We start from the raw sequence: 24,391 nt of genomic DNA on the forward strand, positions 1-24,391 counted from the left end.
GGGCAGTGATAGCTCCACAGAGGTGTCTGAGCACATGCTGAAGGCTTCAGGGCTCTGAGATTTTGGCAGAGTTCACAGACTTCATCCAGCCTTTATTCCTGTCCTGCCGACCCCTCATACTGAATTGTTTTTGTTCCTGCTGTCCCCATGGGAGAAGAGCCAGCAGGCATATCAGCGGGCAGAACAGTTTACATCACTGGATACAGCCAGATGGGAACCCAACCCTGTTGCTGTGTGATGGCCAAGACTCTTCAGGTTTTCCGCTACCACCAATACCCTGATCCTCCTTCAGGGGCCCTATATGCGTGTGACTGAGAAACACCACAGTTGCAGAGTGAGAGCATAAGCCCGGCCTGGGACCTTTTACTAGAGGCAGAGTGCAGGTGAATACAGGCATGTGCACAGGACAGAGGCACGTGTGTTACACCTGTGGACACAACTACCTGCTTTAATTGGATGTCTGGCAACTTGTAGTTGAGTCATAGCAGATGACGACAGGGAGGGAATGTAGGACCTAAGTGACAGGTCAAAGCCATGCTGGATTCCCAAGTTGTGGCAGGCCTGGGTCCAAGAGCTGCTGGTGGCCCAGATGTGAGACAAGGGCATGCATGGGGGTTACAAGGGATTTTTGCTTTTAAAAATCACATTTGGCTCTGACCCATGTGGCTTGGTTGGACGTCATCCAGCAAATCAAAAGATCACCAGTTCAATTCCTGGTCAGGGCACATGCCTGGGTTGCAGGTTTGATCCCCCGATGGAGTGCATACAAGAGGCAACTGATTGTTTCTCATATTTGTTTCTCTCTCTTCCTCCCTTTCCCTCTTATCTAAAAATAGTTTTTTAAAAAATCACATTTGAGGCTTTGAAGCTTCAAGTCTGTCTGTCACCCAGCTGGCAACGGTCAGGCCTCTGTACAGGGGAGAATCACAGAAGCTGGAGCCAGCAGCCCGGAGGTGGGGGGTGGGGTGCAGAGGGAATGATCCAGGTGAGTGGGTGAGGGGGCATCTCCTAGCCTGGGTGTGACCAAGGGTACCTTTGATGCTCCAGGTCTTGGTTTCCCTTAGTCCCCATGGCTGTAACATATAACTACATCACTATAAACAATGGCTTAAAACATAAACCTGTTTTATAGTCTGGGTACTGTATCTGACTGACATGACATGGGTCTCACTACTTTAAAATACAGGTGTGGGCAGGGCTGGTTCCTTCTGGAAGCTCCAGGGGAAAATCCATTTCTGTGCCTTTTCCAGCTTTTAAGAGGCCACTGCATTCCTTGGCTCCTGGCCTCAGTCCATCTTTGAAACCCGCAGCATAGCGGGTTTTCCATTTCTTCTGCCTCCTCCGTAAAAGAACCCGTGATGACACTGGGCTCATCTGGAAAACCAATGACAAGCTCCCATCTGAAAGTCTTTATAATCACATACATTCACAGGTTCCAGGGGTGAGGATGTGGACATCTATGGAAATTTGTTCTGCAGGGCCTAAGACGCCCTGGCCCCACAGCCCAGGGTCCCTGGGGCACCCTCCCTGAAGATGGGCTTGTTCACAGAGTGCAGCTAATGACCTGCCCTGCAACATGCAGCTGCAATTCACAACCAGGAGACTATAGTCAGAAAGAGACTGTTTATTTGGGTTCAGAATTTAGTTACAGAATTCTGTCTTGACAAGCCCACATCCTATGCCACTGTCATCAACAACCCCACAGGGCAGCCTCAGGGCCTGCCATGGTGCCTCAGCCACAGCATGTGGCACCTGGGCCGTGATGCAGGCCCATTCTCATGCCCGGGGAGGTGTTCACATCTGTCATGCCTGAGGCCCTGTTAATCAGGTTAGTGGCAGCTGGCAGCTGGGCAAGGCTTAGACCCAGCACTACCAAGGACAGCACAGCAGCTGTCCCCTGAAAGCCCTCCAGGTGGTGATCACAGGCCAACCAGTGGCTCTCCCCTACCTATGGGCTGGGCAAACAGTCCCCTAGGAGGTCTTGGAGTGGAGGGGGAATGGGACATGAGTAGTGGTGGAGGAAGCAGGAGACAGACCCATGAGCTGAAGCCAACCCTGCTTCTATTTCACGCGAGCTTCTCGATGGCCAACAGGAGCTCAGGTTTCAGGATAGATGAGTCTGGCTCAGCCCCCGCGGCCTTGATGTCCTCTAGCACTGCTGTGTCCCACGAGAAGGTGAGGAGGGCTGAGGGCACCTGTGGTGGGGTGAGAAGCCTCGGCCTTGTTTTGGCTTTTAGGGACAGCTCCCATCTTCACATTCAAATCTTTAAGTTGGAGCCAGGGCCACACCCTCCCAGTGCTGTTCCCACTGGAGACAACAGTGACAGCAGTCACGCAGTAAGCCCATTCCCAAAGTGGTAGCTCCTCCTACAGAGGACCTAGGTTCAGGGATACCTCCTGGCCTGGCTGAGGCTGTCCCAGTACTGGGCAGCAGTCAGGACCTCCTGCCCAGGCCACCTTCCCTCCTGATCTCCCCGCATAGGGTCTGGCTGCCCTCCGGTCTCCTACATCCTCCCCAGTAAATCCTCTCGTTTCCAACTTCATCTGCATTCTGCTTCTCAGAGGACGCAAAATAACATTACTTGCCACCTTCCGTCCATTTTAAGAGTGGGAAACAGGCACAGAGAAGTTACTCAAGTTCACATTTCGAGTAACGGAAATGTAGAACTAAAACCCAGGGAGCCTGGCCCCAGGACCCCTGCTCCTAGGACCACCCCTGTACTGAAGAGCACCGCCCTCACAGGGTGTGTGCAGATTCAGTGAGAACCCAGAGATCCAGCATTCGGCAGCTTGTCACTCACCAGCCCACACTCATTGAAGGCCAAGTTCTCGTCCTCTAACAACTTCTGCCCACCTGGGGCCAGCAGCTCGAAAGGCAACCAGTCGCTCTGCAAGGCCTCCCGAACAAAGCTATAAAGTGCTGCCACTCGCTCCCGGGCATAGAAGGTCCCTGAGGGGTGGGACAGTCAGAGTGAGGCTGTGGAAATCATGGGAACCCTCCCCATGGCCCACCCAGCCCAGAGGAGCTCAGACAAGCTCAGACCAGAGACCTTCCACTCCTGCTGGAGGCAAAGCAAACCCACAGATGCAGTTATTACACCACACACAGCTCAGCCAATCAGCACAGACACCAACCACCTTCCTGGCCTTGCCCTGCCAACTTCCCCACACAACCCTGGCCTGCAGGCAGCACACACCCTGGAGGAGGCAGCCGTCGGGGAGACGAACACGTAGCAGTGTGTAAGTGTACTTCCGCATCTCCCTCTGCTCCTCCTTCTCCCGCATGGCCTTGGTCCGAAGCATGCTCAGCCGTTCCACCGCCTCAGACCTGAGCCTCTGCTCCCGTTTGACCTCCTCAGCCGTGAGGCTGAAGAAGTCAGAAGGCAGGTCGAACCGAGAGGCCAGGGGTGAGGGCCGGAAGACACGCCGCTGGCGGGCCAGTGTGGCCCGCACAGGCTCAGCGCACAGCAGTTGCTCCTTGTGCCTCTCCAGGCTCTGGGGCTGGGCCAAGGCGGCCTCACTCAGCACGTAGAACTCTTCAGGGCCCTCTGGGACACACAGGAATGTCACTGTGCCATGGCAAGAAAACCCCCAAGCTGGGTCCCTCCCACCCCCACCTCTAGAGACAGCCATGGCTTTTTCTCTACTCGGCTTACCCTGGTCTGGAACTGGCAGCAATGCCTTCTGGAAGCCAATGGCCTCAAAAAACTCGTGGGTCCCTTCCAGGCAGTTAATGCGCTCCTAGAAGCAGAGCCTAAGTCATGTAGGGCCCTTGGGCCTCTTCGAGACCCACCAACCTCACTGCCCAACCGTTCCCACCAGGCTCAGCATCTCCCTTTTGAAGTGGCTGCTGCTGCCTGGACAGGACAAAACCCTCAACCCCGAAGCTGCCTAAGAAGAGGCTGCAGAGTTTTCAGCAGCTGGTCACAGAGGGTATGGGACCCCAAAGGCCAACCACCAGGGAGAAGAGCTAAAGAGCTGAAGAACAGCATGGCCGGGGGGGTCTTAAAATGTGGGAGAGCTGTGTATGATGCTGGTAGGGGAACGTGGGTGCCCTGCAAGCAGCACAGGTAACATGGACCAGGGTAGTGGGACCCCTAGATTTCTCCACAGAAGCCAGAAGTCTGTCTGTGGAAGAAATCCCCCCAGTGCTGATGTGACTAGAGGAGCCTTCCCGTTGGCCCCACCGCCAGACTAGGCTCTGTGTGTCTGGAGGCCTGGCCACACCGGCAACACCAAGCTAAAAATCACTCAACAGAGCCCTCACCTGGAACACCTTGTTCTGCAGCTTGATTTTCCGGTACTTCTCCTCCTCGGGGTGCAGGTGGATATTGTCCAGATACCTGAGACAGAATTGAGGAACAGGGACCGGCCTGGGTTCGATGACTGGTTCCTCTCCCCAAGTGGACAGCAACTCAGAGCCAAACCCAGGCTGTGGTAAGAGGCTGGGGGGTGAGGGGGTGCCATCACACCTTGGACATATGGAGCCTGGCCCATGACTTCAGCAGGCTGGTCAGCACAGGATACTACCACCCCAGCCACTGTATGCCTGGAGCCCATCGCTGTGCTTGCTCCTGGGTCCTGCCTCCCCTGGAAGGCACCAACGACCCACAGCATGGGTGTGGGGTGGAAAGAGCCAGAATGGGCCACTAGAGCCAATGGGTCACCAGTGCTGGCTTGGGAGCTCATGAGCAAAACACACTTCCAGCACCCCTAGACCTCAGTCAGGAGGGTGGGGTGGAAGCCCACCTCCTTCACATGATCCCAAAGGGAAGCCAGGGTTGGGAATCCCCAATTTGGTAAACCCCTTCATTTTACAGACAGGTAAACTGAAGCCCAAAGAGGCCAAACTGCTTTTCTTCATGGGATCGGGGGAGTAAAGGGTGGAGCCTGGCGTCACTCCAGGGCCAAGCTCCCTCTGGGTCCCCTCAGCAGGTCATGCTAGAGGCCCAGGAGATTCACACCCTTGGTGGGGGAGAGGGCGCCCACTCACTTGGCAATGGTGTCCACACCCAGCTTCACCCTGTCCCGGTCTTTGTTGAACGTGTAGATCTTCATGATGGAGGCAGCTACTGGGTCCACGGAGTAGTGCTGAGAGGAATGAGGAAAGCATCAGAAAGTGCTTCCCTCATAGCCTGGATGCCTCATCAAGCAGGAGGCAACAGTAATTACGGTCTAGTAACAGCCTCATGGCATACCAGCCAGTAAGCATTTAACAGAAGTGAATTCAAATGCATACACTCAGCAGAAATAGAGGATAAAAGCCTCAGCCGTGCCCTCACCTCTAGGGAAGAGGGGTCATCGGCAGCCCAGAACATGCAATAAAAGTATGGCTGCTGACGACCACACCTTAAAATGGGACATTAGCCTAGACAATCTGGATGGGCCCAGAGTAATCATAATAGAGCCCATCAGGAAGAGAACCAGAGGGATGGCAGCTGGATGAAGACTTGTCCTGGCATTGCAGGCTGTAAAGACAGAAGTAGGGGCCACAGAATACAGGTGGCCTGGAAGCTGGAAAAGGCCAGGAAATGGACTGTCCGCAAAGCTGCCAGAAGGAATGCAGCCCTCCTGCCATTAGTGAGAGCCATGTCAGACTCTGACTTCCAAAATGCTGAGACTAGATGTGTGCATTTGAGGCGCCTGAGGCTGTAGTAATCTGTTCCGATAGTTATGGGAAACTCAGACCCAGGGCAAAGATATTTAGGTGTTCTTTTTGTTCTTCCTGCAATTTTTTTTAAGTTTGAAATTATTTCCAAGTTCAATTTTAATGGAAAAAAAATAACGTTGAAGTTCTCTTTGTACTGTTATAATAGCTGGCAGTTCCTATGTTTAGCGTGAGTGGCGTGTTGTTACCTTTTATGAAAATACAAAACAAGTGAAGGGGACACAACTCCTCAGTAGTTTGTACATATTTGAAATGTCCTGAAAAGGGACCTAAGCTACCCACAAAGGTTGTCACCTGGGAGGGTGGCCAGGGGTGGGTGGAAGGTGGCTTTTGTCTACCTATCCTTTTGTATTCTGAATTCTGTACCACATGTAAACATTACCTCTGAAGAAGTGACAACAGACACAATATACGCAGGTGGGGACATCAGGAAGGACCTGTGCCACCTGGCCTTATTGAAGGCAGCTCCGACCCTGGAGCCTCTACGTGAGGAACAGGGGCATGAGGCCTCCACTCACTGAGAGAATGGCTTCTTTAATTCGGGCGTCCCGCTGGTCCTTCCTCAGGATGGCCCCTGTGAGCGGGCAGGTGAAGTATACTCCAGGCACTGCCAGGTGAGTCGAGCCTTCCTCTTTAGGCTCAGGCACCTGGGGGAATGGGGATGAAAGTATCTCATCCTGGACTATGGACAGAGGCCACCCCAAGTCACTGAGTGCCACAGCCCTGAAAGCATGGCCCTGGGAGTCAGACATCCCTGGTCTCGACACTGTCCCCTCTATCATGAAATACCATGGCCTGGTTACTCAGCCCCTCTGAGCATGTTTTCTGGTCTTGAAATGTCTCTACAGGACCAGCTCACAATTCAACAAGGTAATGAACAAAAGAAAAGTGTGTAGAAGCTTCAAACACAGCGCTAAGTCAATGGCTTCTGTTGTTCCTATCCCTGCTGCCTGGTAGAAGAGGGGTTTCATGGTGGTGAGTTGAGTCAGTGCCCTGGACAAGTCCTAGCCCATCTCTAGGCTCAATTCCTAGGCAACATCTAGGGTTTCCTCCGCTCCAAGATCCAGTGAGAACTCGGGGTTGAACTGCTAGGCATACCCTTTCTGCAGAACTCTGCTTTGAGTCCCTTCAGGATGGCCTCTGATGACACCAGTCTCCACAGAGCCCTCCTATCTCCCAAGAAGGCTGCAGAAGATAGTGCTAAGGGTACAGGCTTTGGAGTCCCAGACTGGGGCTCCCATTCTCCCACTGCTGATTTTGAGGTGCATGACTGAGGACATTGCCATCACCTCCCTGAATCTCAAGTTTTCACTTCTGAAAAGTGGGACCTATAACAGCACCCACCCTCATGGGGTTACAGAGTTGGGGGTGTAACCTACAAACTAATGGGGCTCAGTGCTACCCTCACCATCCAAGCCTGACATCATTAGGTGCTGAGTGTGGAGGTCCCAGGCAACATCACACTCTACGCAACTCACCTCTACCTTTCAAGGCAGGGTTCCCTAAGGCCAGAAGTGACCTCTATCCACCCTGACATCTCTTCTGTATCCTCCCCACCCTCAGCACCAAGTGCTTACAGCCCAAGGCTAGGTACTCAGCTGGTGATGAGGAAATGGCCAATAAGACAAATGTAGACAAATGCAGGCAAGAACCTGGGGGGTAGCCCAGCTCCCCTGTCCCCTTGGGGTGTTATGCTGCCCCGTGGATGCCTTTACCATGTTAGTCCCTGGGGCCTTCGAGCTCCCACAGATACTCGCTTCACCTTGAAGTTCCTTTCTCACTGGAGGAAGAGGCAGAAATGGGTCAGTGGGTGGCCCCTCCCGGGGTGGCCCTTGAGTGGGTCAACTACTCCTCCTCCTTCCCGCTTGAGGCCCTAGCCCATCTTCCTGCAACACTGCTTCATGCCCCAACACTTCATCTGACCACCTGATGATGACCTTCAACCTTCTCCTCCCGCGCTCCTCTCATCAACTTCCCTGACATTCCTGGAACCCAGGCTATATCAGACCCTTGTTCCTTTTCATCCTGAATGTCCCTACTCTCACAAATTTGAATTTAAATCCCCTCAGAGTCATTGTTATGTAATTATTTTCATCCAGGACCAAGCACAGGATCTGGGACCTGTGAACGGCCATGGACAGGCCTCAAGGATGGAGGGGGCAAAGGCCTCACTCCACTTTACCTCACTTGCCCCCCTGCAGCCCAAGGACAGCACAGCTCACCCTGGTTCCGGGTGAAGTCCTGGGACATGGGGGCCCGGGCCCTTGGCTGCTTCTGCTCGAGCCGGGCCAGGGCCGCTGCAGCTGCCATCTGTGCCTCATCGGTAGGTCCCTGGCGGGGCTGCCGGAGCACCGACTGATTGGGCTTTTCTTTGGGGACCTTCTCCCTGGAGAAAAAGAGAGAAAGTGAGGTGACATAGGGTCAAACAGAAGAGCCTGTGCCCCTCTCCCACTTCTACTCCTGTCTCATCAGACAGACATCTCCCTTTTTCCAGGGGCTCCCCCATGGACAACAGAAGGTTCTAACACAGATGGAAGAGCTCCTGGAGGCAGAAGGTGATTTCACTCCCAGCTCTGCCCATTGGGCAAGTCGTACACTGGCCTGGGCCTCAGAGGCATCATCTGCTAATTGGGGTAACAATAACAGCACCCACCCTCACATGGGGGCCATCCCAGTTAGGCATTGATGAGACTCAAAGGTGTCACTCCTCTCCTAGCTCCCTCCTAAGGATCTTAATCCTTATTGTCTACAACAACAGTGAGCAGTTGCAGTTTCATTAATTGAGCATCTACTGTGTGCCAGGCAGCACACAGTGTTCTTTCCTCATACCATAGCCATCTGAAGGTGGTCTTAAGATCTCCTTTTGCAACTCCTATAGGGTCACAGAAGCTCAGACAGCATGCAAGCCCTGGATTAAGCATGTTACAAAGATATGGTTTAATGTCACCTCCACACTGGGAAATAAATGTAGTGATAACCCCAGGGGATGGATGGCTTCTTAATCTACTTAGCAGGAAAATTATCTGGTTTTAAATATTCCAGCAGAGAAGTCCCACCCTAGTCTACCTCACCTACCTCACCCATCTTCTTCCTTGAAGACCCTCTTCTATTCTAGCCCAGTAGTTAGAATCATCTGTGCTAAATCTGTAAACCTTACCAGAAGCCAAGGCTTTCAGTTCATGGCCTCCCTCCTCCTACTCTACCTCAGATGTGCAGGCAGCCCCCTCTTGTTGCAAGGCCCCAGGGACCTGCTTCCTGGCCATCCCTATCCCACAGCTAAGAACCTCATGTTAGAAAAAATGGGTCACGTAGACCCACCCTAGACCCCTGTGGTACTGAGGTCTTTCTACAAAAACACCACTTTAGCCCTGGCAAGTATGGCTCAGTGGGTTGGAATGCATTGTTCCATAGCCAAAGGATCACAGGTTCAATTCCTGGTCAGGGTACATGCCCAGGTTGTGGGTTCAATCCCTCATTGGCACACATGTGAGAAGGCAGATGATCAATGTTTCTCTCTCTCTCTTTCTGTCTCTCCCACCCCTCTTCCTCTCTAAAGCAACAAAAAAAATGTTCCCAGGTGAGGATATTAAAACAAAATATGCCACTTTCCAAGACACCTCACCCACCACTTTATGGCTCTGCTGGACAACCACAGGGATCCCTCTAAAACCTAAGTTAGCACCTATCACATCTCTGCACCAAGTCCTTCCAACGCCTGCACAACAGAATCCTAAAGCTACCCATGTCCCTGCGGGCCATGTACAACATGCCCATCTCCCTGGTTCACTCTTCTCTGACTACACTGGTCTCATTGCTGTTGCTCACGAAGGCTAGATCGTTCCTGCCACAGAGCCTTTGCACTTCCTGTGCCTTCTGCCTGAATTAGCTGCCTGGGGGTGGGATGAGGAAAGGAGGTTTGGGAGAGGGTAGAGCTGTTGCTGCATGTGCATGCATGCATGCGTGTGGGGGGGGTGATTTCCACATGGCTTAATCTTACCTCGTCCAGCTCCCAGCTCTCACCATTGCAGAGATGCATTCCTGGACCATTTAAAGGTCCCCTGCCCCTGCTTATTTTTTCACAGCCCCAGGCACAACCTAACCTTTCATTATATGTATACTGGTTTCTTTTTCCATCTCCACCCCTTAGAAGGGGAGCCCTAAGAGAGCCCTGCTTGGCACACCCTGCAGCACACTCAATTAAGGAACTCAAGAGTAAAAAGTTTTAGCTTTAGTTATAATTGATAGGCTTAAGCATGAACGCATGTGGAAAGTTGTTCCAGGACTGGAATACATGACCTAAGTGACTCCAGGAGGTGACAAGCAATTCAACTCTCGTCCCCCAGGGAATCTGAAAGCTACTGAGATGGTATCTGATGTCAGTGATGCAGATAAAGAATTGTTGATCAGTAGATAAAGAAATACTAGGAAAATCTCTGCCTGCAACTCTTATCTGATTAACCTCTTTCCAAACCCTTTATGTACCCTTTTCTTCTCCTTACAAAAAGGTTGGCTTGAGATGAGATATTAAGAGAGCTTTTAGGGTACATGACCCACCATCTTCTCAGATCACCAGCAAGTGAATAAAGCACCAATAAAGACTCAATCCTTGTCTCTACTTATTGGTTCTGGTGGTCACAGGCAGCAGGAATGCCGGCTTTTCCAGTTTCGCACCTTGAGTCTCCCAGCTCACTCCAGGCATGTCATAAATGCATACATCTCCAAATCACTTCCTTCCCCTCTCCTCTCAGGCCTCCAGTCTGGCACAACAATCACCCACACAGTCCCTACCTTCTTCCTGTGACAGTTCCAGTTGCCCCAGCCCCCACGTCTACCCACAACTTGTCAAACAAATGAATGGACCCCCTTGTCTGGTTCACCACTCTCCATGGCCCCCTCTTAAGATGCCCTCCTCTCCCTCCTCAGGTTCTCAGGACCAGATTTTGTCCACTCTGCTTCCTTTCCTTACTCATGAACCTGGCCTTCATGGGTCTCACTCTTCTCAATCAGCACTCCCCTCCCAAGGATCTCTGGAACCCCCCAATCCTTGTGACAGATGCCCTTAAGTCCTTGCCCTGTACCCACTCTCCCACACCAGCCCTTCCTGCCCTACTCCCTGCCTCTCCTCCTACACATGCCAGTCCCAACCTCTTCACAGTCCCTTCCATTATTCCTCCCAGGCCCCTGCCGAGGTTGGGGTCTTTCCTCAGTTACTCCTGATTCTAGGACCACCCCGCAGTTCCCACACCCTCCTCTGTAGCTCCCTGCAGCAGCCCAGCACCTCTCAGGCCCCCTTTGCTAATCCCTACCCCCAGTGGAGCTTCCTTCGCAGCCCAACAGCCCTGACAGCCTAGCATTCTCACCAGCTCCACTACTTTCCTGACTCCTTCATGACACTTGCCCTCCACACATCTCTCCACTGAGTTTTCAGTCTTGCCCCAAGTCCTCCCCAGAAAACTCACAGAGGCCTAAGGGTGTGCACACCACCACCCCTACACTCCCAGGTCTCTCAAGGGCCTCCCACTTAACTCAACCATCACCCACAAGTCTCCCATCTCCTTCCCATCACAGACATACTCCATACCCCTGCTTCCCAACCGCACCTACCCACCTCCATTCTCCCAGCCCCTTCCAATTCACCCAGTCGACCCTTCCAACAATGCCTCAGACTCCCTGGCATTCCAGGCTCTCATCTAATCCTCCCTTGAATTCCAGGCCCAGAGCCCAGATCCCTTGCACCATGGATACTATTTCCTTCTCCAGGCTCAGCCCCCACTCCTGTCACCTAGATTCCCCAAGTCTATATGCCTCTTCTGGGGCCCTTCGCCCCCTGGCTTCTTTCTTACCAGCCCCTACTCCCCTCGCAGGTCTTTCTGTTCGCCAGCCCCACGCCCCTCGTCTCCTCCTCCTGCCCCGCCCCCTCGGGCCTCACCCCTCCCACTCCGCACCCAGGGCCTGCCTTTGCCCTTACTCCCACCCCGCACCCCTGGCCCCGAGATCTCTCCCTTCCTCATCCCGCGCCCTATCTGGCCTCCCCCGACCGTCTCTGCCCCCAGACTTCACGCCCCAGCTCGTCACTCACCTCACCGACTCCGTGAGCTTCTGTCCGGGACCCGCGCCCTTAAACTTGATATCAGCCTTGATCTCCTGGAAGAATTTCTTCATGGTGGCGGCGAGCCCGGCGGCGGGGAGCCGCGGGATATTGGGGGCCCAAGGCCCAGTCGGGGAAGGGTCGGTAGGAGCCAGCAACCGGAAAATAAATAAGGTGCTGCCGGAGGTCCCGCCTTCCGCGTCCGCCCACGTGACAATCGGCCGGGCGCGCCTTTTCAGTTTCCCCGCCCTCGCTGGCCCGCGGCGACGCTCTACGCTCTCCAGCTTCTCTGTAGTTCTTCCGGACTCCGTTGCCAGGGGCGACGAGGGCGCTTCCAGCTGCAAGTTGTTCTTGGGCACCTTCCTGTTCCCCAAAGGGTAACAGGAGAGGAGGAGACTTGACTCCACAGAAGAAGTGCTGGCTCTCCTCACGAACCTTCCTTGGCACCTGAGAGCTTATGTGATAAAGCCACAATTGAATTGTGGGGGCATTCAAGGCCCCTCAACAGCCCAGCCCCGTGGTCATTCATCCCCAGTATCCACCATCCCCCTTAACTTTCCTGAGCTTGTTTCCTATATAGGAAATGGGGTAAGATAGTGCCCGCTTCCTAGTGTGAGAAACGCTCACAATAAAAACTGGGACACAGGACCTGAGCAGTAAAGCAAGGCCTCTATTCAGGAGTCTGCAGACCCAGGCACACCCTCACAGTAAGGAAAATGTGCGCGCCACGTGGACAAAGATGGCTGGTTTTATAGTCTTGGCTTCCCCACCCTGAAATTGCCATGGTAAAGTGAAATTGACTAGCTTCCTGGCGGTAAAGTGAGAGGATCAGCTCTCCCCTTCCCAAACGCAACTTGCTCCCCCTCCCCTCTCCTCCTTCCCCGTTTCTCCATGACTGGTTACTCAGGAGTTACAATCTAACGCGTTCATCTAAATGCCCCTATTGTGATTTGTGAATATGCCAATGCTGTCAGCTCCCTTCTCAGAGACCCTTTAATTACACTTGCCCTTTGTTACTAATAACTTTGCTACTGGTTTGGTAGTCACTATGTCCTTGTTTCCTACAATTCCCCCCTGTCTCTTTTGGGAAATTGACTACTCAAACCATTCTATTTATCCCTTCAAATCTAAGGAGGATTTCTCGACTTTCTTCCTCACAGTTGGGATTCCCTTTGGTCTCTCGGAGGAGGAGATTATGAAAAGTTGCTGGCATCCATTTAGTTAGTGCAGTCTCAATTAGCCTCTGAACCAGACCTCTGACACATGGAATAATACAGCAACCTAAAGCTGTTAGGACACCTGCTACCACTATGAGGGATACGAGAGCTGATGAGATTATTCCTTTCCAGTTGCCAAACCAATTTTCTAACCATCCTGTTATGGGATTGTCAATACCTGAGTTTTCTGACAGCTCATTTGCTAAGGTAGTTAGTCCCTGCAGAGCCTTAGTGATAGATCCATCAGGGGCGGTATTATAAGGGATAAAGGTGCAACACTGCCCCCTGAGCATTACACATACACCTCCCTTTTCTGCCAACATCATATCCAGTGCCATCCTGTTCTCCCAAGCCACTCAATTGGTGGCATCTAATTGTTGAGCGATTCCTTCTATAGCATTCCTACTATAATTGATAAACCTCTGCTGGTTATAATAAATATAGTTTATCCAATCAACATTTTTATTAATGGTTGACCACCAGAAGAGCACTGACTCAAACCCTGCTGCTGTCTGATTTCTAGCTTTAAACTCATCTGGAACTCCTCTGGGGACCCCAATGGCGTCAATATAGATATGAGGATCAAAGGATCCACCAGGCACCATTGACCTCTTTTCCCTAGCAGGGTCAGTCTGGACTGGTTTTGGAAATGCTAGGGAAAATGGGATAGCCAATTGAACCAGGGCACAGGTTCCACTCCACCTGTCAGGTAGGATTTTCCAGAGATTCCTCTGCCCACATTACCACCAGACATCTGCTCTGGGGATTCGGAGGGGAATATAGTTGCCGGCCCCACTGTGAAGGTGGCTCGCATTTCTGGTATGAGTGCATGTTAGGAGTTCTCCCACAGGGGTACCCGGATTCGCTTCACACCTAGAGAGGCAAGAAGAGTAATTCATGGGCCCCACTGAGTATGAAGAGAGGGATTGAGTCCCATTACTCCTTATAGAGGGGAAGAGGAGAAACAGGCTTCTGCAAGTCTCGTTTCCCCATGCATTCTCATCCTGATAGAGAGCGAGCATACAGGCCATTCCCAAGGGGTCAGAGTCACAACCTAGTGGAAATGGTACAACTTGTGCCTGGGGCCTCCCTGTGGTACAAGCATAACAGTTGCTTTTATTCAGGGATTTAACAGTAAATTTGACCCATTCTACCCAAGCATTTGTGTCCCCGTACCCAGTCTCTGTCTCTAAGGTTTGTCTGAGATCTAACACTTCAAAAACTTTTACCTTGGTTGGATCATTCTGGGACCTTTTCTGAGGTGTTTCTGAGGTCTGGCTGGGGCAAGTTAGATTTTCTAGGGAATGAGGAGTTGTCACTAAGTGAAGACCTAGCCACCCTACTGGATCTATGCCAGATACATCAGCTCCTAGGCCATAAACTCTGGTAGCCACATGAGGTTCCTGACTTAAGGCCTGTGGCTGGTTCAGTGTCAGAAGAAGAGGGTTGCACTGGAGAGGCTGGCAGTTTGGGGGAGGAGCTCCTTTGCTGAAAGTTATTTTAGGCAGGAGCAGTTTCACTGGCTCAGGAGGAGCAGCCGTTTGCCCACTAGGGTTAGTTGTCCACCAAGTATCTTCCCATGTAGGACAAGGGCCATTCCCTAAATATGTAAGAATCCCATTGTTTTCTAGATAGGGACAAAGATACTTCTCTTTGGATGACAGCCAGTGTTGATAAGTAAGGTCCCCACAAGACGGAATGCATCAAACTTCAGAGTTTGGGGATTTGTACTTTCAATTACATTGATAATCAGGGGTATTGGCCTGACCCAGCCCAGAGTGCCCTGGAAGGAGATGGTTATCCAGCAGAGCATTATAAAGGGCCCACACCCCCACCTGGGGAACATGACTTTTTCCTGAAAGTAAACTTCAGAGGGTCCCTCCCCGGCTCTGAGGTTACTTCCCATTTAGCCTCTGCCTTTTGTTCTAGGGATCCCTTTACCCTAAGGTAATGAGTCCACCCCTTTTCAGCAGTTCTCACGGCAGTCTCAGTGGTCAGGAGCACCTGGAATGGTCCCTCCCACTTGGGTTGAAGTTTCTCTTCTCTCCAGGACTTGATCAGGACCTTGTCGCCAGGCTGGAAATGGTGAACCGGGAACTTGAGTGGTGGGGTCTGGGCAAGGAGGCCTTTCACCTTGAGAGAGGCAAGGGTAGATGTAATAGCCAATATATATTTATTTAAGAACTGATCCTTGGTCTCCAGGGTGGGTAGCTCAGTCCTCTCTCCTAGGTAAGGGAGTCCATATAGGAACTCGTAGGGTGATATCCCAATATCCTTCCTAGGAGCTGTCCTGATCCTGAGGAGAGCCAATGGCAGACACTTGGTCCATGGTAACTTGGTCTCCAAGATCAATTTAGCTAATTGTTTCCTTAGGGTTTGATTCATGCGTTCTACTCGGCCTGAGGAAGGAGGGTGCCAGGGGGTATGATATTCCCATTTGATGTCCAGACACCTCATAACACCCTTTAGCACCTGGGAGGTAAAATGACTCCTATTGTCTGAGTCAATATTTTCGACTAAGCCGAATCTGGGGATAATTTGTTCAAGGATTATTTTAACCACCTTGCTTGCTGTGGCTGATGGAAGTGGTAAGGCTGCCACCCACCCAGAGAAATGATCTACTATAACTAAGAGAAATTTTTGATGACCCACCTTTGGTATTTCAGTAAAATCAACCTAAATGCTCTGGAAGGGCCTGAGTCCCGGCAGCCTTCCCCCAGCTGGCATCTTTCGTACTGCCTGTTTGTTCACCTTCTGGCATATGAGGCATCCATGACAGATCTGCTTAGCTATAGTGTAAATTCCAAATCCCCCATATTGTCTGAGGACTGTGTCACAGAGAGCCTGAGGTCCCCAATGGCTGCCTTGATGCAGTGTTATCATTCCCCTGAGGACCTGCTTATTCAGCATCTCCCTCCCATCTGGGAGTTTCCACTTACCAGTCACATCTTTCGAGGCTCCTATCTGAGTTAATCTCCTTATTTCCTCCAAGGAAAAGGTAGGAGCTATTGACACAGTGGGGAGGCACGGAACCAGGTAGAGGACTTTACCTTCTCCCTCCAACGCAGCCTGCTTTGCTGCATTATCAGCCAGCCTATTTCCTCTAGCTTCATATGATCCCCCAGTCTGATGCCCATTGATGTGGACTATAGCGACTTCTGCAGGGAGTAGGAGGCCATCCAGGACTGACTTGACTAGTTTTTCATGTACTAGTTCTTTCCCCCAGTTATTTATTAGTCCTCGTTCTAGCCAAATTTTTCCAAAGGTATGGGCTACCCCATAGGCATACTTAGAGTCCATATAGATGGTTCTTTCCTGATCCTTTAGTAGTTTTAATGCCTGCTCTAATGCATAGAGGTCGCAAGTCTGTGCAGACCAATTATTAGGCAGCCTCCCTCCCTCAGAAAGCGCTTGAGAGTCCCCATCAATAATGGCATATCCATTATGCCTTTTCCCATTGATTACTCGGGAAGAGCCATTGATGAAGAGGGACTGTCCATGCTGTAAGGGCTTTTCTCTCAAAGCCGGTCTGACCTTAGTCTGGTATTCTATGACATCAAGGCAGTTATGCTCTAAAACCTCTTGAGTCCCCTCTTCTGCCCAAAGGAAGCTAGAAGGGTTCAAATTTGGGCTTTGAGAGAGAGAAAAGTCATCCTTTTCTAGGAGGACAGCTTCATACTTAAGAATCCTGGAGTCAGTGAACCTCCGCCCTTCCTTCTGGTTTAGAATTGCTCTGACTTGATGAGGGGAGGTTACAGCGAGAGGCCCCCTGAAGGTCAATTTCCTGCTTTCTTTTACTAACAAAGCTGTAGCAGCTTTGTCTGCTACAGCTTTGTCTTTGTAGCCACGTCTGGATACATTCTGGCCACCCTCGAGAAACTGGATCAAGGAGTTTGGAGAGCTAGGCAACAGGTTGTTTCTTTCCAGCCCACTCCTGAGCCAGAACACCTAGTGCCGTGCCCTGATCCACCGTGACAAAGAGGTGGAAAGATTTCTCTAAGGAAGGAAGGGCTAAAACTGGGGCGGTTACTAGAGCTTGTTTTAGCTCATTAACCGTAGCAGGACTGTAATCACGATAATGCAATTGGAAGGATCCATAATGGCAGACGTTATGTTTTACTCCTTTAATTTCTTGAGAGTCAGCATGAGGAAAACAAAAATTCCTTGATCTCGCAGAGCTCACGATTTTTTCAGTGAGGTTGGGGAGGGACAGACAATATGATAAAATGTATGGTGGGCCAGGTGGTGTTAAGCGCTATGGAGGGAAAGTGGAAAACAGGAAGGCAGAGGGGGCAGTTTGCAACATCAGATACGGGGGTCAGGCACAGGAAAAAGACAGTTTCGAGATCACAGATATTTGAACGTGTGTGAACATTAGATGATGGAAAGAAGCTATTGTTAATTTTGCTAAGGGTGATAATGTCATAGCAGGTATGCTTAAATATATTTTTTCAGAGATGTATTCTGAGGTATTTATGGGTGAAATGACATCTGAGATGTGCTTTTAAATACTCCAGCAAAAAAATTATACAAATGTACACACACACACACACACACACACAAACACACACACACTTTAGGTAAGAATTCTCATGGCTGTAATTTCTCCATGTGGTAGAATGTGAGGGCAGTAATTCCCCAAATATTTACTGAGCATCTACTATGTGTCAGTCAGTAGTCAGAGTAGGGAACAAGACAGGCAGGGCACTGATCTTGAGGAGCTCACAGTCAAATAGAAACAAAGCTATTAAACAAGTATTTAGTGCCAGTTAGTGTTCACTTCTACAAAGAAAAATACAGTAGGAGAACAAAATCAAGAGTGATGGGAGTTCTCCTTCAGATAGGCTAGTAAGGTCTGATATTTGAATGGAGAGCTCTCAAGGAGATGAGAGATCAAATCACAGGGATATCTAGGTGAAGAGCATTCCAGGCAGAGGGAAGGGTCCTGAGGTGATAGCTTATTCAGGGAACATGGTACCTGGAGCAGGGTTAGTGAAGGGGGAATAGAGTCTCTGATAAAAGCAAGTAATGTGTGTTCTGATCATCCCCTCTATGGAATATTCTATAACCACCAGGAAGTGTGAACATGGGAACTAAATAGCAGCTATAATAGTAGTAATTACTATATAACAAATTAACCCTAAATTTAGCAGCTTACAATAACAAACATCTCAATTTCTGTGCATCAGGACTCAGGAGTGGCTTAGCTGGGTGGTTCTGGCTCAAGGCTTTCACCGATATTGGAGTCAAGCTGTTGGCTGGGTCTGTGGTCTCATCTAAAGGCTTGACTGAAGGAAAGTCTACTTTAAAGCTCATTCAAATGGTTGTTGGCAGGCCCCTGTTCCATGCTGGTTCTTGAGCAAAACATCAGGTCCTTTCTATATAAACTTTTTTCTACACCTGGTTCCCTTCAGAGAGAGAGAGAGAGAGAGAGAAATAAGCTGCAGTCCTTTTATAACCTAATACTAACCTTGCCATACCATCATTTCTGCCTTTTGTATTGGTCACACAGACCAACCTGGTGCAATGTGGGAAGGTACTTCACAGTGATGTGAATACCAGGAGGTGAAAATCACTTGCAGTCTCCCTATTACACTAGAGCTATGGGTAAAAGTGCAATAGATGACACAGTCTGCCCACCTGTTTATTGTACCTAGAAGGCCTGCTATGGAAAACAAGGCAGGACAGAAAGGTTATTTGGATTGGGAGGATCATAGGGAATTTTTCTTTTTTCCCTAGTTTCCAAATTTTACATAATGGAGCTATATGACTTTTACTATAGGAAATAATATTTCGACCTGACTGGTGTAGCTCAGCTGGTTGGATTCCCTATCAGGGCACGGGCCATGTCCCCAGTTGGGGTGGAGCATGTGCAAGAGGCAACCAACCAATGTTTCTCTCCCTCTCTTCCCCTCTTTCCCTCTCTCTAAGAATAAATAAAAAATAAAAACATATAAAAAAGAAATATTTAAAAATAAAATGAATTGAATTAAATCCCTAGACCTAATTTACAGGAACTACAAGCAGTGGAGAAATAATGAAAGACATTGTGAGGAAACAGACAAATCCAGCATGTGACACATTCTCTAAGCCAACTGGTTTGGTTCCTTAAAAAAGTCAATGTTTAAAGAAAAAAAAAGTCAATGTTGTGAAAAATAAACAAGACTCTAAATAAAAGGGATTAGCGAAACATAGCCTTTAATGCAGTGCATAAACCTTGATCTGATCTTGTTTTTAAAAGAAAAAAAAGCTGAAAAAGACTTAGAAGAATGAAGACAATGCAAAATGGACTAAATATTAAATAGTATTATGGAATCACTATGACTTTTCTTTGGTGTGATAAAGGTATCATGCTTATATAATAAAAAGTTATTAGTCTTAGGAAATGCTGAATTATTTAGGGACAAAGTGTTATAATGTATGAAACTTTCAAATGTTTAGAAACAAATATATATACATTTGACCCTTGAACAACACAGGTTTGAACTGTGCAAGTCCACTTATACGTAGATTATTTTCAGTAAATACTTTAAATGTATTTTTTTTCTTATGATTTTCTTAACATTTTCTTCTCTGGTTTACTCCACTGTAAGAATAGAATATATAATACATATAACTTACAAAATATGTGTTAATTGACTGTTCATATTATCCATAAAGCTTCCATTAAGAGCAGGCTATTAACAGTTAGGTTTTGGAGGGAATCAAAGTTATTCATGGAGTTCAACTGATCAGCTGGTTGGCACCACTGACCCCTACATAAAAACGCTAACCCCTATGTGTGTTTATATACACACAAATATATAAAGCACATATGGGAAAATGTTAAGAATTGTTGAATATAGGTGTAGGATTGTGGTAGTTGTAAAATGTGTCCATAAATTCTTTGACACTCCTCCCTTCCAAAGATGGAGTCTAATTCCCTTCCCCTGAGTGTGAGCTGGACTTAATGACCTGCTTTTAACAAATAGAAAAGGGCAGCCCCCGCTAGTATGGCTCAGAGGATTAAGCGCCGGCCTGCAAACCAAAGAGTCGCTGGTTCGGTTCCCAATCAGAGCACATGCCTGAGATGCGAGCCAGGTCCCCAGTTGTGGTTGCATGAGAGGCAACCACACATTGATGTTTCACTCTCTCTCTTTCTTCCTCCCTTACCCTCTCTATAAAAATAAATTTAAAAAATTTTAAAAAATAGAATAAGGCAATATTTTTTTAAAAAGAGAAAGGCAGAAGTGATATTGTACAGTTTTGAGATTACATATAAAAAACATGGCTCAATCTCTGGGATCACTCGCTCTGGAGAAGCCAGCCACCATGCTGTGAGGAGGCTCAGGCAACACTAGGGAGAGGTCCACATGGTAAGGAGCTGAGGCCTTGGATGGGGCTCTTTTAGCCCTAGTCAAGCCTTCAGATGAGGCAGACTTAGCTGATATCTTGACTGCAGTTTCATGAGCTACCCTGAACCAGAACTCCCCAGATTCCTGAACCTCAGGATCTACACAAGATAATAAATGTTTGTTATTTTAAGCGACTAAGTTTTAGGGTAATTTGTTATGCAACAATAGCTAACTAGTAAAAGAACATACCATGTTCATTGTGTTACACTTTTCACCTTTTTTAAATGTTTGAAATATTGAAAATTTAAGTTTAGCACTGTGAAATAAAGGATCATATATTTTATAATCTCAAGTAAAAGGTACAGAGATTGGCCCGAAGTTACACAGTCAGACAGCGTTGGAGACCCACTCTCTTCCCTGAGAGTGAAGTCTTATAGGGTCCCTCAGCCTGGCATACAAGATCCTGAGGCTCCTAGGGAGTCTAAGAAACCTCATAATTTTCCCCTTCCCGCCTCTACGTGGAACCTGAGCTCAACTCAAGTCCTTTGTCTAGGTCGCTCCCTCAGATGGAAGAGACCTGTCCCCTATCTGTCTAAATCCTCTTCTTCCAGGAAGCCCTCTCTGACTACCTTCCTCATGCTGGATGAAGTTTACTCTGAGCCCCTGAAGCCTCTCCCTCTTATAATAATCATTGGTAATATTTACTGAGTACTTACTATGTGCCAGGAAGTTTACTGAGGGCTTGGCCCATATTCTATGTATAACCTTCACAATCTTCTTCACAACAGCTCTGTTTATAAATCAAGCAATGTTGTACTCCCATTCTGCAGATGAGTAAATTGAGAAGTACAGTCACTTCCTCAAGGTCACTCAGCTTTTAAGCAGCAGAGCTAGGACTTCAACCGTAGCTCTGCTGCTTAAGGTTCATTCTCATAAAACCTCTGTGATCTGGAGAATAATGGCACCTAAGGATAATTAAGTCCTAATCCTGAGAAACAGTGAATATGGTAACAGTTGCGGCAAAAGAGATGCCGCAGATATGATTAAGGACCTGGAAATGATTCTGCATTATTTGGATGGGCCCCATGTAATCACACGTTCTTATAAGAAGGAGGCAGGAGGGTCAAAGGAGGAGATGTGCTGATGGAAGCAATATGAGAAGGACTCCACTCACTGTTGTCATGGCTTTGAAGATGGCAGTAGGAGCCATGAACCAAGGAATGCGGGCAGCTTCTAGAAGCTGGGAAAGAGAGATTCTTCCCTGGAGCCTCCAGAAGTAGAGAGATTCTGCCAACACCAGGATTTCAGCCCATTGAAACCTATTTTGGACTTCTGACCTCCAGGATGGTAAAAATAAATGTTCATTATGTAAAGCCATTAAGTTTATGGTAATTAGTTACAGAAGCAATAAGAAATTATTACAACCCCCAAGCCAAATAACGCTTGAGAAGAAGTTATCTGTCGTCAATTTACACAGAAGGTTGTCAAGTTTCAGACATATCCCCACAGTTTGCACAGGTAGGGATCCAATCCAGGCCCATCAGACCCCAATCACACTTAAGTGAGGTGCTTCTCAAAACACAATGCACATTCAAATCCTATGGAGAGCTTGTTTAAACACAGATTTTGATGTATACTGTCTTCAGGGGACTGGAAATCTACATTTCTGACAAGTTCCTGGGGAGAATGAATGAGGCCAGAACTTCCCCTGGCTCTGAGTAAGCCTGCAATAGATGAGCATGTTACCCTCACAGCTGAGGTGGGGAGAAGCTCTAGGTAAAATGGAGACTGATATTCATGGGTTCCTATCCCTGTTGGTGCTAGTCCTCTGCCTCATTTTTCCCATCTGGAAAGTAGGGATGAAAAATAACAACTGACGTGGGAATAAACTTAACCATGTTAAATATAATACTATATAGCATAGCCTAAAACATAGTATTACTTGCTCAATAAATGTCAGTTATTATTCCACTTAGGTAAGTGTGTATTTAAGTATTTGTTAATGATAGAATTGAAGGCTGCGGCCTAGGCAGTAAGCTGGAGACCAAGCCTTTAGGGCACAGTAGGTGCTCGGGTCACCTGTTGATTAGAGAGTACCCTTTAGTGTAATTCTTGAGGACAGAGGCAGTGCCTTCCCTGACTTACTGCCTCTGGCCAGGTGCCAGGCCCCTCCTCTCAGGGAACAGGAAATAATATCACTTCCCCAATTAATGACTAATGGCTCACCTTTGGTTTTCCTGGCATCTGATTTGGAGAGAAAGCATAATAAATATTCTTCCCCTTTTGGCTGGCTATTTGGGGAGGCCCTCACCACCCTCTTGCAGAAACCTGCCTCCAGGTTTCTATCAGAGCCTGACTTTTTCCAGGTCTGGGCAGGAAACCTCTCTAGTAGGGTGGTTTTCCACACTAGCTCAAGGTCTGGGGAAGAAGTGGACCTCAGGCAAGCCATACTCCTCTCCAGGCCTCAGTGTCCCCATCTGTACCTTGTCCTAGTCCAGGTACCACCTTCCTCATTTATTATGTCCTTCCACTCCTGTGTGAGGGTGACCAAAGTAACAAATAAAAACACAGGATGCCCAGTTAGATTTGAATTCCAGATAAACAACAAATTCTTTTTGTTTAATCATTTTTTAATGTTTTAATCACAGTTGATAAAATTATTAGTTTCAGGTGTGAAAAAACAAATTCTTTAATGTTATATATATAACATTAAATTTATAATATTAACCATTGTTAAATAATTATGTGTCAGATATTTTTAATTGATGGTATGTGCATTTATTTATTTATTTTTATTGCGGTATAATATAAATTTACCATCTCAACCATTTTATTTTTCTTATCCTCACCTGAAGGCATTTTTTCATTGCTTTTAGAGAGAGAGGAAGGGAGAGAAAGAAGCATCGATCGGTTGCTTCCTGTATGCCCAGACCAGGAATCAAACCTACAACCTAGCTATGTGCCCTGATAGGGAATTGAGCCTGCAACCGCTCGGCTACGTAATGATTCTCCAACCAACTGAGCCATACCAGCCAGGGCCATCTCAACCATTTAGAAAAAAATATTTATTAATTAGAGAGAGAGCAAAACATTGATTTTTTGTTCCACTTAGTTATGCATCCAGTTGTTGATTCTTATATGTGCTCTGGCTGGGGATTGAACCCGCTACCTTCCCATATTCACTCTAACCAAATGAGCTACCCAGCCAAGGCCTCAACCATTTTTTAGAAAGATTTTATTTGTTTATTTTTAGAGAGAGGGGAAGGGAGGGAGAAAGAGAGGGAGAGAAACATCTATGCAAGAGAAAAATATTCATCAGTTGCCTCTTGTAGGCACCCCTACCAGGGACTGAATTCACAACCCAGAAATGTGCCCTGAGTGGGAATCGATACTGTGTCCCTTCCCTTTGCGGAATGTTGCCCAACTAACAGCCACACCAGTCAGGGCAATCTCAGTGCACAGCTCAGTGGCATTAAATACATTCACACTGTTGTGCTACCATCCCCACCAAACATCTACAGAACTTTCTCATATTCCCAAACTGAAACTCTGTAAAACCCTGTCCCCATTAAACACTCCCCATACTCCTCGCCCAGCCCATGGCACCCACTGGCAACTTTCTGTCTCTATGAATCTGACTCCTCTAGGTACCTCTTATGCATGGAATCACACCGTATTTGTCCTTTTGTATCTGGCTTATTTCACTTAGCATAACATCTTTAAAGTTCATCTTGTTGTAGGATGTATAATAAATAATTTTTTGCTGTAGATATGTAACAAATATTACACAAGACAAATATTGCATACAACATACTAATCCAAAAAAAAAAAGTATTTATGTATCTGCATTTCCGATTTAACTGGGAATCCTGAAATTATCTGGCATTTCTACCTATAGCCCTTCTCCACATAACAGTCAAAGGGATATATATTTTTTTAAATTAACTTATTGATTTGATAGCGAGAGAGAGGAAGAGAGAGTGAGAGATTTGTTGTTCCACTTATTTACGCATTCATTGTTTGATTCTTATATGTGCTTTGACTGGAGATAGGAACTGCAACTATGGCATATTGGGACAATGCT

At 48.2% G+C, this 24,391-nt stretch overlaps 1 protein-coding gene across 1 annotated transcript; it reads right to left on the reverse strand.

The window, feature by feature from the left end:
• Positions 1-1,609: 1,609 nt before the first annotated feature.
• Positions 1,610-11,954, reverse strand: UBXN6 (UBX domain protein 6). Its single transcript, XM_090289387.1, has 10 exons — positions 11,748-11,954; positions 7,891-8,054; positions 7,384-7,448; positions 6,187-6,315; positions 4,994-5,091; positions 4,268-4,343; positions 3,657-3,741; positions 3,198-3,548; positions 2,802-2,950; positions 1,610-2,195 (listed from the first exon to the last, which is right to left on the reverse strand). Exons 1-10 carry the CDS (start codon positions 11,828-11,830, stop codon positions 2,067-2,069), a joined length of 1,329 nt encoding a protein of 442 aa, XP_090145513.1. The 5' UTR covers positions 11,831-11,954; the 3' UTR covers positions 1,610-2,066.
• Between the last annotated feature and the right edge of the window lie 12,437 nt (positions 11,955-24,391).

The sequence above is a fragment of the Furipterus horrens genome, unplaced genomic scaffold (assembly GCF_987537825.1).
Source record: "Furipterus horrens unplaced genomic scaffold, mFurHor1.1.pri manual_scaffold_10, whole genome shotgun sequence".
Taxonomy (NCBI): domain Eukaryota; kingdom Metazoa; phylum Chordata; class Mammalia; order Chiroptera; family Furipteridae; genus Furipterus; species Furipterus horrens.